Below are 25,811 nucleotides of genomic sequence, written 5' to 3'. Positions count from 1 at the left end.
TGGCTCTTTCCCAGACTCTCTTTAACTAATATTGGCTAAACAGCCAATGAAACTTTGACTGCCATGTACAGTACTGATGGAGAAAGCTGGTCAGTAACCAAGATCAAACACTAATGATTCTTTCCTGCATCAAAAACACAAGGTACATCCAATTCAATTAATATGGGCACCAAATTCAAATGTGTTCATTTAGTGTGACTAAATAATTAAAATTAAACAATGATTAAATTAAATATGTTTTTCAATAATTTGCTAGTAATGAATTAAAATAACTAATATTAATAAAAAACACATATTTAAAAAAATAATAAACATGACACAGTATCATCGACATGCAAGACAAGGTGACCATAGATGTCAAGGGACTTTTCTCAGCAAATATTGATGTGTTCTTTACTACTGTAAATGGCATATCATGTAATTAATTCAGTTAAAATGATATTATTAAATAAAGATGAGTATGATTGGCCAAAAGTCAATTAGCTGTTACGATTGAGTGGAAAACAATATTACTAGAAACTTAGCTTTGCAAAAGGACATAAATGACAAGAACACAGTTTCCCCACCATCCTTCCATAAAAAGCAACAGAATATGTCTATATGTTTCATAACATTTGCAAATATTCTATCAACCTCTTCTTCTCCTTTTCATTTATTTGAAATACAATCTTCTGTCACCTTGTACAAGCATGTTGACTTGTTAACCTGCTGTGCCAGAGGGACAACAGAATGAGACACCATTTAGTTTCACCTGTCAGTCAAGAGAACATCTGGTTCTGATCTGGTTTGTGCAGCAGATAAATGTCTGTTTTACAGTAACATGCAGGATCAGCTGAACATGAGACAGGGCAAAGTAAAATATCTCTCAGAGCAGCAAAAGTGCTGAGTGGAAACAGGGAAGGGAATGAAGTCAAAAAGCTGTTAATATGGATAATCGACTGTGATCTGTGTGTGCGCTTTTCTAAGCATCGCCTTTCACCATCAATGTTGGGCTTGACTGGGAAGAATCCAAATGGACGTGAAATGCCCTCCAAGGGCACTTTGACCTCAAGGGACGACAAACGACTAAGGTCAAGGTTCAGGTTAAGGACCAGTTAAGTAGGGTTTGTGAGTTTTGATTAAGTCTATTAAGAAATTGACATTTGTTAACCTAGAAATAAGGGTTAAGTGATGTAGTCAAGGATTAACTATAGGTCAAAAAGCACATTGAGTTGTTCAGCTTTTAATTCAGTTCAGTTGACTGATGCCAGATTTAATCAAATAAATCAGAAGTGTGTGTTTCACTGTGGTCCGGAAAACATAAATACACTGTTAAATATCGCAATGCCCAATTCCCACTGACTCCGGAACAGTAAAATCGCAACTTGTAAATGTGCGATGAACTGAAGCTCAACGTTGCTCTGAGCGTGGTTGAGTTCTGGGGCAGAGGTAGGATTTATGAGCAGCTCATAAAAACCATTCACAGATCATCGATCTAGGAGGTGTTTTGGACAGAGATAAGAGGTGACAGAAATCAGCACCCTGACAAGACACTGATTAGAGCCAAAGAGAAGAAACAAAACCCTGATTTTGGTTCTTCGAAGACCATGATTAGAACCGTAGAGCCAAGTATTATGTTGAACTTGCTCGATGCACTGCATAGGACTAGCTTTGATTAAAGTGTCCAAAACCTGTGAAAGATGACTTGGAAAGACCAAACGAATGAACCTCCCCAATTCAACTGAAATCACAGATTTTACCATACGGCTGCTTCAAAGTGAAATGTGCCATTTCTGTGCCTCTATCGATGCCAAGAAGAAATGCAAAAATAATGACCCAGGTTTCCCAAAGACTACATGCCTGCCACTGTCAGACAATGTGGAAGTCCCTCTTCAAAAACACTGCATTTTTTCTAGGCAGACTTTGACATGTCAAACTGCTCAAACAAACAATGTTAGCGCTTCCAGGTAAATGCAAAAACAAAAACAACAACAAACCAAACAAAAGAACAATAACATCAAAGCAAACCAATAAGAAAGCAACAATTCAAACTGAACGAATAAACAACAAACAAAACAACAAATCCAACTAAAACCAAATAAAAAATCAAACCAAAAAAAAAAAAACTAAACAAAAACAAAAAAGAATAAACCAAACCAAATAATTATCAAAAAAACAAAAAAAAAAAAACAAAAAAAAACACAATAAAACAATGTACATCATCTCAAAAGAATGTGATGCATATGGGATATGTATGCATTTTGTGGTCAGCAATCTAAGAGTTCTCACAGTTCTGAATTAACCAAAGACTAAAGATCTGTCTGCAGGGAGGAAGAGAGAACCTGTGTAGAGAGCGTAAGCAGTCTTTAATATCACCCACTTCTGTCTCATGATGAGCAAGACATGACAGACAGAAACAGAGAGGATGGTTTTTTGCTCATGAGAGTTGGCACTGATGCCGCTGTGGATTTGAACAGCTGAGACTGTTTTGATAAGCTCAGTCCAGAGACAGACAGCTCACAGAACAGATGTTTGGGTCCCTACTCTGTGGACTCCCTGATCGCTCCCACCACTCTCAGCTTCTTAACATCAAGCACGTTTGGCCACAGTGCAGGGTGTAACTGAGAGAAGAGAGAGATGCACCACCTCATATTGAAGCAGCTTCAGAAGAAGGTTCTTTCTATATACACAACAGTAAAGCTACCAGTTAAGAGAGTATTCAATAGCTGTCTTCCCATATGAAAACTACAAAATAAGTTTACACCAAAATCTTACAACACCTAAACTTAAAGCAACACTAAGAATTTTTACCTTAAAATAATGTTTTCAAAATCGTTTCAGTGGTTCATTAAGTCGTGACATGGTGAAATGCACTTATGCCACCGCTTTGTGGTCCTTTATCTGATATATCCACGCTATGTAAGATTGCCAGATCGGGTCGCGTTTCTGTAGTGCGAATGAGACCTAAGAAAACTACAAATTTGACTTGCTTTCAGTGTGTTTCTGTATTTGGTTGCGTTGTGAGTATTTGCAGCGTGTTTCTGTATTTGGTTGCGTTGTGAGTATTTGCAGCGTGTTTCTGTATTTGGTTGCGTTGTGAGTATTTGCAGCGCGCTTCTGCCTTTGGTAGCGCTGTAAGTATTTGCAGCGTGTTCCTGTATTTGGTTGCGTTGTGAGTATTTGCAGCGTGTTTCTGTATTTGGTTGCGTTGTGAGTATTTGCAGCGTATTTCTGTATTTGGTTGCGTTGTGAGTATTTGCAGCGTGTTTCTGTATTTGGTTGCGTTGTGAGTATTTGCAGAGTGTTTCTGTATTTGGTTGCGTTGTGAGTATTTGCAGCGTGTTTCTGTATTTGGTTGCGTTGTGAGTATTTGCAGCGTGTTTCTGTATTTGGTTGCGTTGTGAGTATTTGCAGAGTGTTTCTATATTTGGTTGCGTTGTGAGTATTTGCAGCGCGCTTCTGCCTTTGGTAGCGCTGTAAGTATTTGCAGCGTGTTTCTGTATTTGGTTGCGTTGTGAGTATTTGCAGCGTGTTTCTGTATTTGGTTGCGTTGTGAGTATTTGCAGCGTGTTTCTGTATTTGGTTGCGTTGTGAGTATTTGCAGCGTGTTTCTGTATTTGGTTGCGTTGTGAGTATTTGCAGCGTGTTTCTGTATTTGGTTGCGTTGTGAGTATTTGCAGAGTGTTTCTGTATTTGGTTGCGTTGTGAGTATTTGCAGAGTGTTTCTGTATTTGGTTGCGTTGTGAGTATTTGCAGCGTGCTTCTGCCTTTGGTAGCGCTGTAAGTATTTGCAGCGTGTTTCTGTATTTGGTTGCGTTGTGAGTATTTGCAGCGTGTTTCTGTATTTGGTTGCGTTGTGAGTATTTGCAGCGTGCTTCTGCCTTTGGTAGCGCTGTAAGTATTTGCAGCGTGTTTCTGCCTTTGGTTGCGCTGTAAGTATTTGCAGCGTGTTTCTGTATTTGGTTGCGTTGTAAGTATTTGCAGAGTGTTTCTGTATTTGGTTGCGTTGTGAGTATTTGCAGCGTGTTTCTGTATTTGGTTGCGTTGTGAGTATTTGCAGCGTGTTTCTGTATTTGGTTGCGTTGTGAGTATTTGCAGCGTGTTTCTGTATTTGGTTGCGTTGTGAGTATTTGCAGAGTGTTTCTGTATTTGGTTGCGTTGTGAGTATTTGCAGCGTGTTTCTGTATTTGGTTGCGTTGTGAGTATTTGCAGCGTGTTTCTGTATTTGGTTGCGTTGTGAGTATTTGCAGAGTGTTTCTATATTTGGTTGCGTTGTGAGTATTTGCAGCGCGCTTCTGCCTTTGGTAGCGCTGTAAGTATTTGCAGCGTGTTTCTGTATTTGGTTGCGTTGTGAGTATTTGCAGCGTGTTTCTGTATTTGGTTGCGTTGTGAGTATTTGCAGCGTGTTTCTGTATTTGGTTGCGTTGTGAGTATTTGCAGCGTGTTTCTGTATTTGGTTGCGTTGTGAGTATTTGCAGCGTGTTTCTGTATTTGGTTGCGTTGTGAGTATTTGCAGAGTGTTTCTGTATTTGGTTGCGTTGTGAGTATTTGCAGCGTGTTTCTGTATTTGGTTGCGTTGTGAGTATTTGCAGCGTGTTTCTGTATTTGGTTGCGTTGTGAGTATTTGCAGCGTGTTTCTGTATTTGGTTGCGTTGTGAGTATTTGCAGAGTGTTTCTATATTTGGTTGCGTTGTGAGTATTTGCAGCGCGCTTCTGCCTTTGGTAGCGCTGTAAGTATTTGCAGCGTGTTTCTGTATTTGGTTGCGTTGTGAGTATTTGCAGCGTGTTTCTGTATTTGGTTGCGTTGTGAGTATTTGCAGCGTGTTTCTGTATTTGGTTGCGTTGTGAGTATTTGCAGCGTGTTTCTGTATTTGGTTGCGTTGTGAGTATTTGCAGCGTGTTTCTGTATTTGGTTGCGTTGTGAGTATTTGCAGAGTGTTTCTGTATTTGGTTGCGTTGTGAGTATTTGCAGCGCGCTTCTGCCTTTGGTAGCGCTGTAAGTATTTGCAGCGTGTTTCTGTATTTGGTTGCGTTGTGAGTATTTGCAGCGTGTTTCTGTATTTGGTTGCGTTGTGAGTATTTGCAGCGTGCTTCTGCCTTTGGTAGCGCTGTAAGTATTTGCAGCGTGTTTCTGCCTTTGGTTGCGCTGTAAGTATTTGCAGCGTGTTTCTGTATTTGGTTGCGTTGTAAGTATTTGCAGAGTGTTTCTGTATTTGGTTGCGTTGTGAGTATTTGCAGCGTGTTTCTGTATTTGGTTGCGTTGTGAGTATTTGCAGCGTGTTTCTGTATTTGGTTGCGTTGTGAGTATTTGCAGCGTGTTTCTGCATTTGGTTGCGTTGTGAGTATTTGCAGCGTGTTTCTGTATTTGGTTGCGTTGTGAGTATTTGCAGGGTGTTTCTGTATTTGGTTGCGTTGTGAGTATTTGCAGCACACGTGTTGTCAAACTGATGAAGATATTTTCTTAATTTTTTGGTGTTTTTTCTATTTATTTGTTCTATATCTCGGCCACCGTATTAGAGCCTGTGAATGTGTACACGAGTTTGTGCATGTGTGTGAATACTAATCGTCTTTACCCAGTCAGACAACTCATAAGTGTCATAAATAGTCTTTATCTTCACACCACCCACTGGAGGTAAATACAGCACATTAAAACATTACATATGAAATTGATTCATTTCTCCCAGCATTACAAAAACACTGAGCTACTATCGATCAGTCCACATACAGAGAGAGATATGTTTTGGCGTAGTGCAGGTGCTCTGGGCTGCGGCTTCATCAGCTTTATTACATTGTATGGACATTATATGGATGGAAGATTTATGCTAATAACTCACCTCTTTGATTTATAATGCAGCAAGGTCATAGAGGCTGCTGCAATCAGATGTGACACAATAGCATGTCTAAGAAATGGCAGCCAATGATTTGTCTGCTTGTTATTTTTACGCATGTTGTTAGATCTTATAGTGGAACACTTCCATAAAATCTATCAATAATTTAACACTCTTGATTTAAGACTCGATCAAGCAGTTATCAACTACTGAGCTAACCTATAAGGGGCTTATTTGTGGATTCCATTAGGCTAAATAGTAGGACTGTCCCCGAGCAAAGATTTTTCTACTCGACTAGTAGTTGTTAATTTTAAGCCATTGTTCGACTGGTAGCATGTTTATGGCAAAAGTAATGATTATGAATGTGTCAGAAAAAACAGCAGTGAGACTGTCTGAACATTTTAATGATTTATTAATAAACCAGTGTTTTCTGAGTCAGTGTCGACTGCAAAGAAGTTGATGACACTGACTTGTCATCCTTACAGTATAGTGGATGTGCCTATAAAGAGAAAGGCACTTTAAGTTAAATGTCATGCAGTAAGCAAGGTACTAATTTACTTCCACACTTCGCAAAAACACTTGGATATGCGCCTAAATAATAGCACACATTCATCTAGGTTAACATTAGAGCTGGCGGCCACATAAAGAGACCAACGTAAGGCTACTACTTTCTTGTTTGAAATGATAAGCCTACATGTTCCTCGAAATGATCCCACACTTTATTTTCTGCCCGTCATAATTCCCACATTATTTTATTTTTTTGACCAACCGACCAATTAAAACTCGGTTGACCATGCCTCCTGTCATTTAGTCGATTATTAGGGGAAGCCCTACTAAATAAGGTCTCAAATAATAATATTAATAAAAATATATAATTTAAAGTAATATATATATTTATTTTTTTAAATCTTATTTTAATAGTTAGATATAAAATAATTGAAATACCAGTTTTTTTCTATTTCATTTCATTTCAAAATTAGAGGGGGGAAAAATCCCCAGAGAAACAGCTGCTCTTATTCACAGCAGATGTTGTATGCACCTGAAGAGTTCTGGAGGAAACAGTGAGGGCACCTCAGACAATGAAAGTTTCTCACACACTTCTGTCCAGATCTTAAGCACAGCAGGTCTAGCACACTTCTAGCACTCAATATGTTCTTCCAGCAATTAGCAGTGTTCTGGTAGGATTCAAATTATATTGCAGTCAAAAAAAAAAAAAAAAAAGTTTAAAAGGCTTAAGCATATTTTGAAAGCACATCCAGATTTCCATGCATATGTTCCCAGAGCTCTTTTCCAAAACACACTACCTACAAAACCGCACAATGTAAAGAAGCTGTCAAATAAATAACAGACCACCAAACATTTGTTTGACTTTTATAAGAGGTCAATGATTGCAGATGGAATTTAAAAGATTCTTAAAAAAGTCTGCGTCTTTGAAAACAAGTGAGAGAAGTTCTAACAGGGCCGATTAGAGGAAGAAATCTCACCAAATCTCATCAAAATAAATAGAAACAATTCAGCTGGCATGCTATAAGTATACTTCAATCACAGCCTGGTTAAATCAGGTAAAAAGAATATCCCTGAGAGTAAAGTAGACATCAAGTAATTACTCTTTGAATTGGTGTGATGTGATCTTTTCATATCCCTTATAACATGTACCAAAGAAATTAAACATTGTGAAAAGAAAGACAGTGTAAAATTATCAAATGCTGTCTTTATCTCTGTGGAAAGTAGGCTACTTTGACAACAAACATTTCCATTCTAACTGCTACAGAAATGCTCAGGGCTAGTGAAAGCATCCATCCGCAGCCTGTGCTTACCCATCAACTTAGGCATGAAATGTGATGATGGCCCTGCTCTTTGGCCTTGCTGCTTAATGAGCGAATATTCACCCGTATATTATGCAATTATGCTAAATGGAGACTACACTGTTACACCAGATGTTGTTTAATCAACCTCTGAATGAGGAAATTGCTGCAAATTCACGATTTCCACTTTCTTCTATTAAAAAAACAACAACAAAAAACAGTAGACTGTAGAAAGTATTGTGGGAAAATAGATAAACTCAAGTAATGCAACATCGCATTGTGCAAGTTCTGAAGGGTTCAAAATATTTTGAGGCAATGCAGTGACAGGAAAAATGTAATTTGAGACATCGTCTAAGATGAGATGTACGAGAGACCCAAGTTGTAGCCTGACCGGGGTCCTTTCCTGATCCTCAAACCACCTTCTCCGCATTATCTACCGTCACTTCTATCACTTCTATACTGTCCTCTCCAAGACATACATACATAGAAAAAAATGTGTATGATAAATAAATTTACCACAGTAGCACACATTTGATAGTTTTGCTTGCGTGTTAGAGTGCAGCTTATTCGTGTGAACAGAGTTTCTTGTGTGCTTTTTGTGTGTGTGTGAGGTTAATTTAGGGCTGCACGATTAACTGAAATTAAACCGAAGTCGCAAATGTTTAATCAAATAAGTATATGCTCAGTGAGTTTCAGGGTGAAGCCCGGTGATCATTATGGATGGCTCGGTTCACAGCAAATGCTGCTCCATCTCTGGAAACGGTGTGAATTTGCAACCCGATCTCACGACCAATTCGTCCGAATTTGACGAGTGATTAAAAGATGGCTAATTCGTAACAATTCGTACGACCTCACTCGTACGAATTAGTACGTTTTTTGCTAAAACGTACATATTTCACGAGTTGCCCAATTCGTATGAATTCGTACAAATGACCTACCCCTGACCCCGCCCCTAAACCTACCCATCACGTGGGTTTAGACAAATCGTACAAATTCGTACGAATGAGGTCGTACGAATTAGCCATCTTTTAATCACTCATCAAATTCGGACGAATTGGTCGTGAGATAGCGTTGGAATTTGAGCAACACGCACCAAACATCTTTATTCTATTCCAACAAAAAAGAACATTTAATGACATGCTTTTACTCAAAACTCACTTCATAACATCAGAGTATGAAATAACTTACTTTTGTGATTTGACGTGGCTTAATATCATAGAATATAGTATTCTATACTGTGATAAAGGCTATGTCGATTAGCATTGCATTATAAATTTTATTCTTATGAAATAACCGAGATGTCTAGAAGAACACAGATACACCATTTATTGTCGCAATTGTATGTTTATTGTCTTCATGTTTCATCAGTCAACAAGTCTCTATCTGCGTTTTATTCAGCTACAGTAATATCTGGATGCCTTTGGCCATATAAGGGATTTCCTGAAACATCATAAGTTTTATAAATTCTATAAAGTCTCACTTCTGGACTTTTTGCATGAGGGCGCCCTCTGGCTACGATTATAAATTAAACAGACATTACATTACATGTGTGTATGGGTATTACTATTTTGGCTAAAAATAGAAAAGCCAAAAAAATATACTTTTCTTAAAAGTAAACAAACATGCGAATCCATACGTTTTTCTCCAGTGTAGAGAAGTGTACAGGAGTTTTTTTTTTTTCTCAATTAAGAAATTACCATCTCAGATTTTTATCATAATATTTTATAATAAATCTTCAGACCTTTCTAATGATTTATAGGTAAATGAAGCAGTATTTTCAAGTGCTCAACCAAAATGGATGAATGTTGTTTGGACTACGATTAGTGATATTGGGCTATGTAAAGAAAAATGTGTGTGCATTATATTTATAATACATAATACAATCCATTCCATCTACTGTTTCACAAATATCTACAATGGAAGGTACCCACCTCCACCTGGCCCTGCAGAAGCTCCTCCTCTTCCTCTGGAGAATCGAGTGCCACTATAACAGAGGCAAACGGACGGCTGGCCATCTGCTGGCGCTCTCGCATTAGTTGCTGTAGAAAGAACAAACGTGTTCAGTTGCATTGTTACATAAACGTTATGAAGAAGCATTGTAATTTTACTTAAATTCATTGTGTTGGCTTAATGCAAGGAATATTTAAAATATGTGTGGGGGAAAGGGGGGTAAAACACCCATCTTAGATAAACCTTCGATTATAAATCATCCACTGAGGTAAAAGTTAGAAGAAACAGGCATCACTCAAATCAGTGGGGTCTGGATGTTCTTGTTCCAAACTGTGGTATGCATTATCACTTTCTCTAGTCTGTGCCAGGAGGACAGACATGAGACTGAGAGGAAGTCAAGGTGAATGGTGGCAGGGTGTCCGTGAGTTGATTCATAGGAGAATCACAGTGATGATTGTTAAAGTACGCCTTGCTATGTGTAAAAGTTTGTGTCATGGTCAAGAGACAAAAAAACTCACTAGTAGAGCATGGATGGTTTATGTTCCCTGACAAGTCCTTCATGAGGTGAGAAGGACACTGTGGCATCTCTCGCCTGAGCTTGTAAACGGCCCATAAAACGCATAATTAACCTCCACATGCAGTAAACAATGCTTGTCTGGGACGAGTGATGTTGTATGTTTGTATGCGTGTATGAGACCAATAGTCTTAGTTTAAAATAACTACACATGCATGCATACTATAGAAGATATAAGAATGTTCTATTGAATGACAACAGTCAACAATAAAGATCATGTCAGACCATCAAGTCTGAAAACTGGAGAAGCATCTGCTGAAGCTTTTATATCACAGAAAAGAGCAAATGAAAACTGATATATGAGAGAAAATACTAGATACAGCCAGAATTGCTTTTTATCACATGATCTCGCACACTCTTCATGCTGCGTGCACACTATCACACACAACCCCATTTCCACAAATGGTATAAACTGCAGTTCTTATGTGAGCTGGGAGTTTCTAAATGGGAATTACATTATGTGTAGCAAAACACCAATAAAACGATATGAACACACATACAAACACAGCCAGAAATAGTTAACCAATTCTGTGTCTAAGTAGGAGACACACTGAGGTAGGTATGCTTTCAATGTCTACCCATGTATTTAAAAAAAAAAAATCATGAATGAGGAATATGATCACTACTGTAGTACCACGCTTAACATCACAGTAATTGAATGGAATTATTCTTGCCGGATTCCGTTCAATTACTGTGAGCCGGATTGCTTTGATTCCTTCCTGACAACAATACAAATTAAATAAGACATGTTTAATTGTAAGAATGAATGTAAGGAAATAATGCTTAGTACAGAAAATGTCTTGATACTACACAGGATTTAATGGACAGTCAATTTGGTCATTGTCACAGAATAAACCTGCTGATAAAAGGGTCATCCTGAAGAGGATTCTTCTGTGATAATGACTGGCTAACTATATTATTATGCAGATAATTACACAGATACTTAGCAATTAAATAAATGGTTTTTAACCAAATCAATTGATTTGGTTAGAAATTATTTCATTATGTGAGATGAAAGAGACTGTGGAATGATATGAAAGATTTAAAACAGTAAAGTACAGTGTGTTGGTTAGGACACAAAAATGATGCAGAATGTCACGACTGACCTATCAAAATCAAGTATTAGGGAGCCGGGTAATACATTATGCTATTATTCAACCACAACTGATTGAGCACACAAATATGTTTCCCTTTCCTCAAACTCATTACACCAAAACAACAGTTTACACCTTTTAGCAACTGACAAACACCAGGATATCAGCTACTCTACATCTCTGAAGCAAATACACTATAAATATGGATTTGCAACCCTGAAGTAAAAAAATACAGTACATTAGGATACGTACAATACACTTTAGGAGTAATTCCTTAGCAGTTGAGTTTATTATTCTTTTATATGAATATCACATGAAGGATGTTCACTTAAAGAAAGTTCATACCTTGAGGCTGGTTTACTTAATCAATAACATCTCCCCAGGGTTCATCCTGATTTATGTTTTCTGAGGTTCATGGAATAACTCACTCAAACCTTTATTCAACCAATTACCCAATAATACACGCATGCAGTCCCAATGCATTCAGAGGGGATAAATACACAACATAATGATATAACCACATAACAATCACATATACATTTAAAAAAAAAATGATTAAAACTATTATCTAACATACCTTATACTGTTTGCAGACATACATTCAGTCTGTGTATTGGTGGTGGGGATTTTTCAGTGACTCTCTCTGTGAGGTAAATCTTTGAACGACTATGTAGCAACAATTGACTGTCTTTATGAATGTCACGTGATGTTTCTATTTAGTTTGTACTTCTGAGGGTACGTTTAAATGACAACGATATACTAAAAACAGAAACTTTTTTCCCCTTGCAATTTTCTCGCTGTCAAAAAGATCCCTGTTCACACGGATCCGCAAAAAAACTACTAAAAACGCTGTATTATGCATGTAAAGAAGCACTACAAGCCCATAGACTGAGCATGTCATATGTATAGGCATGGCGTAACTGTAACCTCACAAATTTGCGTTTTTGTAGTTCTACATGGAGAAGATAACAATATCGTTTTTCAAAAACATGCACTTCGAAGCACTTTTCCATTTTTAGTTGAAAACCATGTTGCGTAAACAGCCACTTCTTAGTTTACCTATGTTAGTTCATGTTTTCACTGTCCCTGATTCGTCCGCAGCTGAATCATCCATCCAATATTTTTCCAAACCGCTGGTCCAATGTGGGTATAGCGTAATATCATACATGTATAAATTCATTTTTAATTGATTATTAAATTGTTTAATTAAGGATTATACATACTAGTTGCCATAAAAGAGTTCAATATAAATCATTTCATCTTTACTACTGGAGCTGCCAGTTTGCTAAGTTTAAAAAAATGATTAAACAGCAAGCACAAATTATGCAATTGCGGCAGCCCTTTATGCACACTTAGTGTCCGAATAGTCGAGTAATGTACGGATTAGTGGGGCGATTTCGAACACAGCTTGTGTGTGTGTGCTGGGGTTTTATAGTGTGGTGATTGGAGTGCTGATGAGGGACATGTGCGCATGATCAGGTGCTGGGGAGGATCATGGGAAATGTAATCTGTGACTATGCTCAAGCACTTTAAATACAGACACAAAATCAACACCTAAAAACACCCTTGAAAGGTGCATAAAAGTTTTGATTTGACTGATTGATCACCCTTCTACGGATTTGCTGATCAATTCAGTGTTAATCTTTATTTTACAAAGGGATTAAAACTGTTCAAGTTAATTTGCTGGTTCTGGGAAGACAGAACAAAAGTATACAAACCTTTGAATAGGCCATTTCTGAACACAAATTGATAGAATGGGTACCGCAGAGACACTCAGCTTAGGTGACAATAGCACCCAGGCATAGGTCTGTAGTGGATCTGTTGTAAACATCCACAATGTCTTTCTCAAGAATGATGCACAATAACTCCGGCCGATAAGAGAATGTAATTTCCGACTCATTCCAGCACAGTTGCAACAGAAAAACCTGTTTACATTTCAAGCACAGGCAGAAAATGAAGCTCTTTTGTCACCATAAAAACAAGGAGTCTCACAAAAACAGGACACACTCTGTTTTTATTCTATAGCATCCGAAGGACCAAGCTGCTTTGCTCCTAAACAAGCATAATTGTGGTCTGTTTCCTCAAGCGTTTTTGTAAACTGGCAGAAAACAGACTAAAATCTCATCCAGACCATTTGACAGACTAATTGCATAATAGCTTCACAATATATCATTTCTATCCTATTGCCAACTGCTGAATGACTATGCTGGAATAAAGTCTTGCACTTCAGCCATTTTATAAAAAACAGGACATTTCATTGGCTCGAAGTTTATCTATGCATCACAGAAATGTCAGTCTGTGACATTAATTTATACATTCCCTATTTCTGTATGATTTTTTTTAATTGAATTTTTTTTATTAGTTTTAAGAACAACAAATGTTAACAAACATAAACAACCATATCCATATTTTTTTAAAAATTATACCGGTTTCACGGTACATGACGGTGTACTTTATTTTTTTCAAGCATGATTTTCTACTGATACAAGGAGGTGCCAGCAGGAGGCACATTAGGAGCGGCAGAAATAGCGATTTCCCCGGTAACGGCTGTACACAGAAGCGCAGCGCTCATAAACGCTGCTTTATCAGGAAAGATAAAGAAAGATTCACGGCACGGTCTTTCATATAACAAAAATAAATACCGTACAGCCCAGCACTAGCGGCAAGATCACCATCATCGGCACGGACACAGGCACGGACAGCGGCACGGTCACCATCACGGACACCACAGACACCGGCACAGACAGAACAGGACACAACAAAAACTTGAACTTGAATTTTACTTGGTTACATGACACTCACCAACAGCGGTTACACAAACAAAACTAGACGGATACAATGGAAACATGAGGCACGGACACCGGCACGGACACGGAGACTAGAGTCTAACATGAAACACCTGTGAACAATCAAGACGATCAACCAGTAAATTTCTTTCTTCTGTTGGAAATAAAAGATATTTTAAAGAATGTGGCTAACCAAACAGTTTCTGGTCCCCAGTAATTTCCATAATATATATGTTCTTACTATATGGAAGTCAATGGGGACCAGCAACTGTTTGATTAGCCACATTCTTCAAAATGTCTTCTTTTGTGTTCAGCACAAGAAAGAAATGAATACACGTTTGGAACAAGATTAGAGTAAGTAAATAAGGACAGAATTTTCATTGTTGGGTAAACTAACCTTTTAAGGAGATGCGGCAGTATGTTTACTGTTAGGCTACTGTCACTTTAAGACTGGCACGCATCTAATATACAAGCATATGACACACACTCGATTTTCTCTCAAATGTTTGCTTTCACTTTAGACATAACTAACTGTGTTTATGTAAACCTTGTGTGTACTTGACAGTATTAAAGGTGAACTAAGTAACATTTTTACCTTAACCGAACAGCTTTGGAGTCATTGTAATGTTTATATTACTGATTTCGTGTTGAATGGTGGTCGTCTCGCACCCCCCTGGTGCCTGTGAGCCGCAAAACCACCCTTGCAACTTTGGGCCGGCGAGCCGCCGGCCTCAGTGTTAGGAAGTATCGTGTGATATCAGGTCTTGCGAGGTAACGAATTAATTGCTTTACGGCAAAAAACAGATTGTATAAAATTCGGATAAAATGAGCATCAAACAGAAATAACCCGGCGCCGTATACATGTGGTGTTGGGCGCGCGCAGCTCTTAAAGGGGCCATACCTTATTTCCACTCGTTACAGCGTCCATCCTACTGAACAGGTACCGGTGTACAGGGGGAGGGGATCCGGCCGTGAGTGCGAGCCATCTTTGCGTGAGTGCTATTCACGACAGTACAAGTACTCCACAGCGACTCTAGGGGTCGCTGTTTGACAAAAACGGAATTCCTACTGAGTGCTGCTTTAAAGGCGAACTCCGGCGCAAAATGAACCTTTGGTCTAATAAAACATTGGTTCCTAGTCAACCGTTCTCTGAGATTTGTTTTCATGATAATCAAATGTTAAGAGTTTTATCTCTAAAAACTGTTTAGCGTATAACGCTAGTAATGGGGGCATTTAATCAAACCACGAACGCCATTCATACAGTTCAGCTCACTTAGCACGTCGTTTGTGGTTTGATTAGTCGAGACTGTTTTCCAAAGATGGCTCCTGTCTGTATACACGAAGTGGACTGTCTTTATCTTTATCTTCTTATTAAACGGTCTGTACACTTACAGAGTTCTCAATGCTTCGTTTTGCATGTAGGGACCCTCATTATGTTACTGTGTTCGTGTGGGGCTATTTTGAGCCTTGTTAGTGGTATTAACTAGCGATTTCTTTTTACTTATTATATGCCCCCATTACTAGCGTTATACGCTAAACAGTTTTTAGAGCTAAAACTCTTTACATTCGATTATCATGAAAACAAATCTCAGAGAACGGTTGACTAGGTACCAATGTTTTATTAGACCAAAGGTTCATTTTGCGCCGGAGTTCTCCTTTAACCCAATAAGACTCGAAAGATAACTTAGTCCAGTAACCAGGCGCTGTTTGACAGGCTTTTAAGTGCATGTGGTGTAGCCTACGCGCTCAGAAAAGCGCACGTTAGAACAGCGCATCAGCACGTGAATGAAATGTTTAACCGGCAAAACTTTAAAGCACATGCAAAAAATGAACTTTTGTGAATCGCAGTATCCCGTGAGTGTAACTCGACCTCTGCTTTAATATGTAATGTGAATATATGTCGCATTGTATGTTGGGACAGAGGCGCCAGAACTGCAACTGATAGTATCGTGCTAGTGTATTCTATGATATTTCTTCAAAAGCAGATCGTGGAGACATTTTAATCGTCCACGATCAAAAATCGGGATATCCCTCACCCCTATATGAAAGGTACAGGCACATTAATTTAATATTTAAAATTGGCATGAAAATCCAGTGAAAAGCCACAGCCATCAAAAAGATTTAAAGATTCCCCAGAAACAAGGATATGCTTCATGGAATCCGCCAGAAGAAACCCAGAGCGACATTTCTGTGGTGCACAAAAAACATTGCAAAACACAAAGACACATCTCAGGAGCAGGGGTAACATTAGGACCAGACAAAAGACTGTTTGTAATCTAGGCATGTCATCTCACACTGTGCAGCTAAGTGCCGATTAGGACTGTGACACTGTCATCAAAAGTGAAGGAGAGATCTCAACACTGATGTTGATATAAACTTGAGAAAAACAATCACTTTGATTGACTCCATGTTGATCATGATCTTACTGATCTATCAAAGAGGAAAACATGCAAAACCAAGACCCTCCAGACTGGATGGGATGTTTGTCTAGTAATATTCTGTGGGTGCAAAGGAGTCCTCGAGTTACATTAGCATAACAACATTTATGTACACTGTACATTGTAAATACAGTTGCTAAATCTTCACAGACGAGGAAACTCTTTCCATTTTAACAGGCCCAGTTGGGGAAGTTATGTAACTCTGCTGAGCGGAGCAGAATAAGTGATGGTCTGTTCCCTCTCTGCACTCATACAACCGCTTTATAAATGGACCAAATCCTTTCAGTCCAGGATCATGGTCAAGTCTATAGTCCACAGAGAAAATAATAGCCAAGGAAAATCTGATTGGGAAGGGAGGAAGGGATGGGGAATGAGACGAGAGAGAGGGGAATAGAGAAGGATATGGTCAAGAAATAGTGAAGGAAGTAAGAGCAATGGCACTCTCTCTCTTTTACTTACTTCTGTCACCAGATAGTGTAAGAAGGATGGAACGGGTGCCAAGCAAAGTGAAGACACAAGAGTAAATCACTCTCTGTTGACATCTCACACTGCGGTGAGAGGAGGAGGAGTGTGACATTTTAGTGATCATCATCCCATCCTCACTACACATTAGCCCTCATCATCAGTGCTCTCTGACACCTCTCATCCACTCCTGTTCACAGCTGAGTGTGTGTGTGTGTGTGTCAAGGAGAAACATTCTTCTAGAGCTGCTGTACAATCAAAACAATCTTTGTTGCATTCATTTACTATCACAGTAAAGCTGCTTTGAAACAATGTGTATGGTAAAAAGCGCTATATGAAGGTGACTTGACTTGATAAACAAAACTCAGAGTTTAAGAATAGGCTGCTATTCCAATTCTAAAGAATTGACAAATAAATGTAATAAAGCAGACATATAACATAACAAACAAACAAACAAATAAATAAAAGCAAAATATGATAATATAATGAATAAAGTAGATAAGTACATAAATAAATTGATTTCATATGATACAAAAAAAAACAATATGATAATAATAAATTATAAATGTGATAATCTAAAATAAAATAAATAAATACAAGCAATATGATAATATTAAACAAATAAATAAATACAAAAAAAGCTAAATATGATAATATAATTAGTCAATAAACTAGTTATATGTGTTATATATAAACTATTTTATATTTTATAAACTAGTTATACATTTTATATATAAAAATATATTGAAAAGAAAATGCTAAAAATTCAATCACTTCAAAAGCTAATATAAAACCAAAATCAAATTTTTATAATATAGCTAATAAAGTAACAATATGAAATGAAACAAATACATAAACAAAAACATAAATAATAATATTATATAATAATTTCAAATGGTAATATAAAATATACAAAATGTGAACATATAAAGCTGAAATATTTCAATTATAAATAAATAAATAACTGTGATAATCTAAATAAACAATGGTGATTTAAATATGATAAAAGTATAATTATAAAGGACTTATTTTAGCCTATTCCACCTATTCCTCATAGCCTCATTTTAATTTGATACATTCATACTGAAAAACTAGGTGTATTATTAAACTACACTCACAGCAATTATATATGAATTTCTTTCAAATTCATTCCATATTTATTCCATTTGCATCTCAAAATCTAAATTACAATCCGGTTTGTTAATATGATTCAAACTTGGGAATTTAATTTAAATGTGTTGGCATTAGAAAGTAATTATCAGATTAGTTTGTGGTGTGTGTTATCCTTCCTTCCATGCTTGCCATCCCTCCTTTATCACCTTCTCTCTCTAAACTGCAGCACAGAGGCAAAACGGCTTCGAGTGCATTTACTCCTCAAAAGACCAGCCTCTCATTTCACAAAGTGCTAGATCTTACCTCTGAGACACTGGTACGTCTCTATACAGTGTGTACCTGGTACCATTTTACTCTTAAAGGAGCTCACACGCTCCCCTGTGAGAAAGTGTAGGTGTGAGTGTGTTAGAGAGAGAGAGAGAGAGAGAGAGAGAGAGAGAGAGAGAGAGAGAGAGAGAGAGAGAGAGAGAGAGAGAGAGAGAGAGAGAGAGAGAGAGAGAGAGAGAGAGAGAGAGAGAGAGAGAGAGTACAATAACAGTGTTAAACACAGCTGTAGACCTCAGTCTATCATCTCACATTTCAAGGGGCCACACACACGCACACACACACACACACACACACACACGAGTGAAATTAAAGCTAAGCTAGGTCACTCTGCTAATCCTATACACATTAGTTACTGCTGTGCTTATGGAAACAGTTTCATGCATGTATTCTCATCTCATATATTCCTCTTCATTCTCATTCTAGTACCGTGTATTTGTGATGTGAATTTAAAGACTGTGTGGTTGTAGCAGAAGAGGGAGGCTAATGATTTACTCTGGTGTAAATGTGAGCTAGTCATCAAGCAGTGTTTTCATGCTGATTAGATGTTAGCTCACAATCTGGCCATGGCCAATCACACTACAGGGTGGTCAGAACAGCCGAAGGTGCGCTCACACTCTAGGCTCTGAGGAGCATGTGAAACAACAAATTTATATATACGGTAAAAATATATACTGTCAAAAGTTTGGAAACACTACAATTTGTTTAAAGAAGTCTCTTATGCTCACCAACTGCATTTATTTGAACAAATAAACGTCTTCAGTGTCACATGATCCTTCAGAAATCCTTCGAATATGATGATTTACTGCTCAGATGATAAGAATAATTTCTTACTAAGAATAAACTCTAGAATAATTTTAAGCTGAAGAAAAACAGAACATAACTAAAAACATTTATATTCACGTATTCAGTATGGTAATGCCCAAGACATTTTAAGATTATATTTCCCCCCCAATTTTGCTTGATCTTTTGAGATTCCAGTCCTGTAAATTCCCTGATATTCCCTGTTCTTTGTATTGAGCCAAGAGGCCAAGCTGTAATAGAGTAGAACAACCTCTACTTTGAAAACTTTGAAAATACTAGCTAACTTTGTTTTCTGATCATGATGAGAGCTTTGATTATTATAATATGTAATAACATTGTTTTTAGTAGTTTATTATTTTGAGCAAAATATAAAAATGGTTCAGACTTTTCTTGAGGAAAACATTGCACCCCCAGTATGTTTTCTCAGTCACAAAGCTTTTTGTAAAATGTAAATGTAAAAAAATAACAGTCAGATAAAACATCTGATCTTACCTTTTAATATTCATATCCAATTGGGAGAAATATTTACTTTTTTGGTAGAAAAATGTTGCTTTGAGCTTTGGCTCTTTGATGACTATTTGATAGCTATGAAATAGCCGATGAAAATGTGTAGCTAAGTATTTCAAAAAAGTATTGTCCGGACCTCCGCTGGGAAAGAAATATATAGAGAACTTTAACTGAATACCCCTGCGCTAAACTGTACATATAGGTCACAGTTGCCCAAATTTTATCTTTAGAAAGCAGCAAAAGTCTTGACATGTATTTCCAGCCTATCTTCCTATGCTTACGAAATGAAGTGAATAAAGCACAAACTCTAGTGTGACCTCACCTTTAGTTCAACTTGACGACAGTCACAGTCCACCGACAACATGTCTTTATTCCATTAGTGTTTGTAAAGCAGTTGCCTCCTGACTTCAAGGTTGGCACAGCTAACAGAATAGAGGACACAAGCATAGATCTGCTTCTTGTGACAGCAAGAGTGCCCTCAACACCCTTCATCTACCGTCCGTTCATCACAATATTCTTCTCAAAGAGAAGAGTCAGAGGACATTTTCCAGAAAGTCAAAAACTCTAAAACAAGATTACTTTTAACAGAGTACCCTTTGATATGACTTGATTCTAAATTCCGAACTTAATATATTCTTTCTAAAGGTGAAAGCAAACAGTCTTTGCACTTTGCCTCAAAGGTCATCTTTTATTTCAACTTCACCATGGTGAGAAATAACTTGTTATGAAGAAAAACTGTAATATTTCCAGTGTGATGTCAGATATCTTGCTCAAGGTCTGTCGTTGCCCTCTAATTTCCCTGGACCAGCTAATCCTGCTTATCCCAACAATGGAAGGCAGAAAAGAAGGTGAAGGCCTCCACCAATTGAAGAACCCTCTGGTGGGCCACATCAATGCGAGTCAGCCTCTGAAATATGATTCAGCAGATTTACAGCTTCATCTCGACATCCCCTTAACGAGGAGTTCACCCAATCAATCTCTGATCGATACCAATCTTCAGCAAGGGCCATGACGCAGAGTCCACCAGCATCCCTATGGAGCTTTACTTCTGGATAATAAAGCATACAAACAGAGAGAGATGGGATAGGATAGTGCAGTCTTATGCCCTTCAGAAATAGGATGGTAATATGGATGGACATTATATGGCATTATCAAACGGAATAAAACCTTCAGACTTTCAGAGGGACGCTGATGCTGAGAAGGACGCCAAATCGTGTTTATGACCTTCCATCAGCTTTTCCACAAACCATGTCCACATTTAATTTAGAGGAAATTACAGTGCAAATTTAATCTACTGGAAAGTACTGAATGTCATTATATTGTTGAATCAGGAAAAGTGCATTCTGTTAAACATGTTCAGATGTACACATGACAGTCATGCACTCAATTTACATTAACAATTAAGTTCGATTCAATGCCTGGCATACTTTGTAATCACGAATGAACAAGACTGAATAGCATGGTAAGGATTTAAAGTCAAAACGATGACTGGCGGGTGGCTCTGAAATTAATCTGAAATGGAATGATTTTCAAAATTAATCAACAATAATATCGAGGTCAATAAAACAAAATGCATTTGAATTATAATTAATGACAACATGCAAAATAGTAATGAATAGCTAAAAAGTCAGTTTATTTTTATATATCTGCAGTCAGACAATCTGACGGTCTGAGATTTCATTGCCATAACGCGTTGCTACGGATTTGCGTCTTGCTTCGGACTTTATGGAGTTTATGTCAGTGATTTAATTTGAAAATATCACATAATTCATTGATGCCCAATTGTCATGTATAATCCAATCGCTATGTGGCACAACAAGCTCGAATTTAATTGGACAATGTGAAGTGGAGTGTTAATTTCCCAGTCTTATTCATAAATCAGTTGAAAACTACATAGACTGTTTTCAGTTTTTTTAAACATAGGTGAAATAGCTATAATAAAAAATAAAAACAGTATCATTCTTTAGAGTCCAACTGGACAGAAGAATTTGCATTTTGGAGCGATCTGGATCCGTGGTTTGTCTCATTTTACAATTAAATTGCGTTGCTTAAAAATTGGATGGGAATGGACTTCAAAGCCCGGCCATGCAGCAACAAAAGTTGCATTAATGGTAAGAAGTGCTTCATTTACTCTTATTAATGTACTGTAAATTGATTTGAAATTGAAACTATTATAGTTGGCTATATTAAGTCCTAGCGCCATCTACAGACATATAATGTGAAATGTAGGCTATTAGGTCAAGAATACGCAAAATGGTGATGCGAAGCTTGGTAAAGAGTAAAGAGTTGCTTGAAAAAGAGTAAAGATAGAGTTGTGAAAGTGTTCTCTAATTTACCGAATAACAATGCTGTTCCGTGCCATTAAAAGTTCGGCTCCAGTAACACCACGACAAGCATTGTTTGGAAAAGTTTTGTAGGTCAGTCTCAACCAAAGGCTAATCTTTTCTTTCAGTCATCCCTGGGCTGAGCGAGCAGGCCTGTTTTAACCATCTCGTTTGAGGCCAGTCTGCACCAATGGCATCCAAAACGATGTTTCAGAAGCAAGACAGAGCAGCAAACAAAGGATAAAAGTCATAAGCACAACCTTCAGGCATAGATTCTTATTACAGAAACCAGAAAATGCACAAACAACCCCAACACTCCAAAACTTGTGTTGCATCGGTATGCAAAATATTGCACATTATGAATTTAATGTTTTGTCTAAGCAGACCAAAGTGAGCCTTGTAAGGACGACAGCAGGGGATGTCTCCACAGGCGTCTGGAAACGAGGCCAGCAAGATTCCTCACAAAATCACAGCAGCAATACAGCAGAGTTTAGCCAGAGTCTACGAGAACTAACAGCAAATAATCTTCTATCTGAGAATAGTCTCAAACCAAAAGTGGATATTGGGAAGTTCAGAAGCTAACTAAAGTAAAAGGTGGGTATATTAAAAGACAATGTAGGTCAGGCCCACTGTGAGCGATTGTGCACTTAGAAGCAAACAAAGGCACAGGGAAAAAAAATTGGGACAAACAGACGTCCCAAAGTGCTTACCTGGTTTGTTTCTTTAAATATAATTTAAACGAAGGAAGATTCAGATCTAAATGTGAATATGGACTGAGTTTCAAACTGCCACCTCATTTGGATCCTATAAAGTGCACCGTTAAACCGATAATTTTAAAGACATTGAGAAATGTCTCTTTTTTCCCCCCAAATTCATACAAATGGAAGTCAATGGGTTCCAATATTGTTTGATTGACAATTTTCTTCAAAATATCTTTTATGTTCTACCAAAGAAAGTCATACAGGTTTGAAATGACATGAGGGTGAATAAATGATGACAATTTTTAGTTTTGGGTGAACTATTCCAATAAGAAATGCAAATGTCTTGCATTTCAGCGACTATAACGTGCCATTTCAATTGAAAAATATCCACAGACATTTATTAAGCAAGTAAACCGAGCATATGGCTGAATTACAGATTTGTTCGCCATTAACACGAGCCAGTAACGAGTATAAATAGGCTGGTAAATGCATATGCAAATGTAACATGAGCCATATCTACAAGGCTTGAGGCAATTACAACACACTGAAAGCAACATATGCACACAATTCCCCCTCACACACACATACTCATAAATGCATCCAGCTCAGTACATACTTTTTACAACTCTTCTTGCCTTTAAACTATCCGTCCTTGCAGTGCAGTCTTTAAAGTAAAGGGAGAAAGAGATAAGTGTAGAGTGCCGTTTGACTGCTTGTTGACTCTTGAGAGAGGCTTTCTCTTCAACAGCTCCTCGGATGAGAGAAGAACTGGCCTGATTGCAGCAGATGTTGGCACTTGAGTGGCGGCAGGCTAGAGGTAATTAGTGCCCAGCGCCAGCTATGTCTGACTCCTTCTCATGCTCTCAGTCTCTTTCTTTCTGCAATGACCACCATCAGACCATACAGAGCAGCACTGAATACTGCAGGGATAATAAGATCCCTCAAACTGCTAATCAGCAGGATCAAAACAAGATCTGTAGAAGTTTAAATCATTCACAAAGTCTGTCATTTGTTTCAGTAGCACCTCATTTCAGTACACGAGATCCAGGGGGCGGAGTTGGATCCAGATCTAAGGGGTGGAGATGGGTAGGATTAGGGGTGGGGTTAGGGATCAGGGGGCGGAGATGGGTAGGTTTAGGTATATGTAAGGTGGGAGGAGTTGGATCTGGATCCAACTCCTCCCCCTGGATTTTGTGTTCTGCAGTGAGGACCATCTCATTTGTTTCATTACTGAATGAGTTAGTGTTGTGAACAAATAGGTTGAATGAATGATTTACTAACTCATTCAAAAAGACAGCAGGTGTGTTTGACTTGAAGCAATACTGTGCAGCAGACCGATCGCTGTATGACGTCAAAGTCGGCAGACCGTACGCTTCGAAACGCTCTCACTGTACTTTAATATCATACACTGATCGATCTGCACAAGGCCGTATCAAGTCGAAACACTGCTAGTGACTTGTTTGTTCCTAAGTGAATCAGTGTATTTGAATGAATTGGTTGAATGATCGATTTACTCACTCATTCACTCATAAAGAAAGTTACTTGTCTCCATCTACTGGTGTAGCGATGTATCCTGCACAAAGACCCACTGAAAAAATCCCCTCCATTAATGCACAAACTGACAGTCTGTCTGGAGCAAACACAGACAAGCAGCTCCATTATAATATATGATTGCATAAGCACAACCCTAATTCATATGTTCTGCTTACAATGCAGAGCTAGACAAAATAAATAAAGTGAGAGGTGCAGACAGACACAACAAGACAGGCTTTTATTGGTTTTTATGCAATAAACCCGTCATTTAGTTTGGCAAGTGTTTGTCTCTGTCACTCTCTCCTGCTGTTTTGTCTCTCACAGGACTTGTATGTGCCAATTGCTTGTCTTGGTCACTGCCCAGATCTCTCATGCGACTGAGTGAGATAGAGTGGGAGGGAATAAACTGCAGCCCAAACATCAGGACAAAAGAGTGGTCAGACAACCTCGCTGCTCTGTCCTCCACGCTCATCTTCTCCTTGAACCAGCCGGCGAGACACCCAACACAGGTCTCCCAAAGTGATTACACACACAGACACGCTTAATCTCCACCATCAATATGCAAGGCTGCAGTGCAGTCTGGCTGAGAGATGTGATTTGCTCCAGTGATCAGGGATACGCCGTTCCGAGGACATCTGTCCCGCTCAATCGGCTTTGAGAACCCACTCCAGTCTGTTTTGTGAGCTCAGTTTGTCCAAGTGGAGAGGACCATAAGCACTCTCTCAGAAACGTATCTGCTCCCTTCTATGGTCCACCTGGCTGTGAAGGATTGCGTCAGTTAGCGCTAACCTAATAGTGGAACAGAGGAAGGGCTGTTGGGCGAACTGCATGGCCGGAAGGTGGAAGGGGTTCATTAGACAATGCTCCAGGCATCTGCCTGCCTGCCTGGGAAGACACAAAAGCTTGGGTTGAGCATGGGTTAATTAATGATCAAGATGACCAATACTTTCCCATGTGGGATTACCAAGCTCTTGTGTTGGGCTTGAGGGGAAGAAAGAGAGAATGTCATGTTTCAGGCCTTCTTTTACCCACTTACTCACTTTACTGCTGTTCTTGTCTCTAATCAGTCCCACCAGGACTGAGATATTTGTGGCATTTTGGTGTTGACTTGTAGTAAAAACCCACAAATAATAGCACACCACATGCACAAAGCAATGGTGACAGCATGGAAATATTCATAATTCATAATCATAAATCAAAATTGTGTTGGACTCAGATCCTTGCACACAGTTACTGATTACATACTGTAAATTATTAAATAATTTAAAACATTTTAAATGTTTTTAAATTATTATTTAAGATTGTGTTAATAAATATTATATGCAGTGTTATAGTAGTTTAATACTATTATTAATCCTTGATCATTTACTTTAAATTTGCATTAATTCTGATTAATTGCAATATTCATTCTAATAATCCCGATATTGATTAAACTGATAATCGGCCAAAAAGGAAAAAAGGAAAAAAAAGAAGGAAAAATACAAAATTTGCATTACAAATAATATAATATATTATAAGTTAAGTTAAATTTACGAGCAAATTACTTTGAGTTGGTTATTTTGAGTGAATCAAAAGCATATATTATGACT

General features: G+C 38.0%; 1 protein-coding gene across 3 annotated transcripts in view; it reads right to left on the bottom strand.

The window, feature by feature from the left end:
* The window catches only part of atrnl1a (attractin-like 1a), a 261,486-nt gene that overhangs the window by 30,767 nt on the left and 204,908 nt on the right, over positions 1-25,811 (bottom strand). For all 3 annotated transcript variants that reach the window (XM_056265511.1, XM_056265510.1, XM_056265509.1), the window contains one exon: positions 9,544-9,651. In XM_056265511.1, coding sequence (XP_056121486.1) covers positions 9,544-9,651 — 108 coding nt within the window. The remainder of the gene's footprint in view (positions 1-9,543; positions 9,652-25,811) is intronic.

The sequence above is a fragment of the Rhinichthys klamathensis genome, unplaced genomic scaffold, assembly GCF_029890125.1.
Source record: "Rhinichthys klamathensis goyatoka isolate OS25496 unplaced genomic scaffold, OSU_Roscu_1.1 h1tg000235l_1, whole genome shotgun sequence".
NCBI classification, from domain to species: Eukaryota; Metazoa; Chordata; class Actinopteri; order Cypriniformes; family Leuciscidae; genus Rhinichthys; species Rhinichthys klamathensis.
The sequence above is the reverse complement of the archived record's forward strand: the minus strand, read 5'-3'. Positions and strand labels throughout refer to the sequence as shown.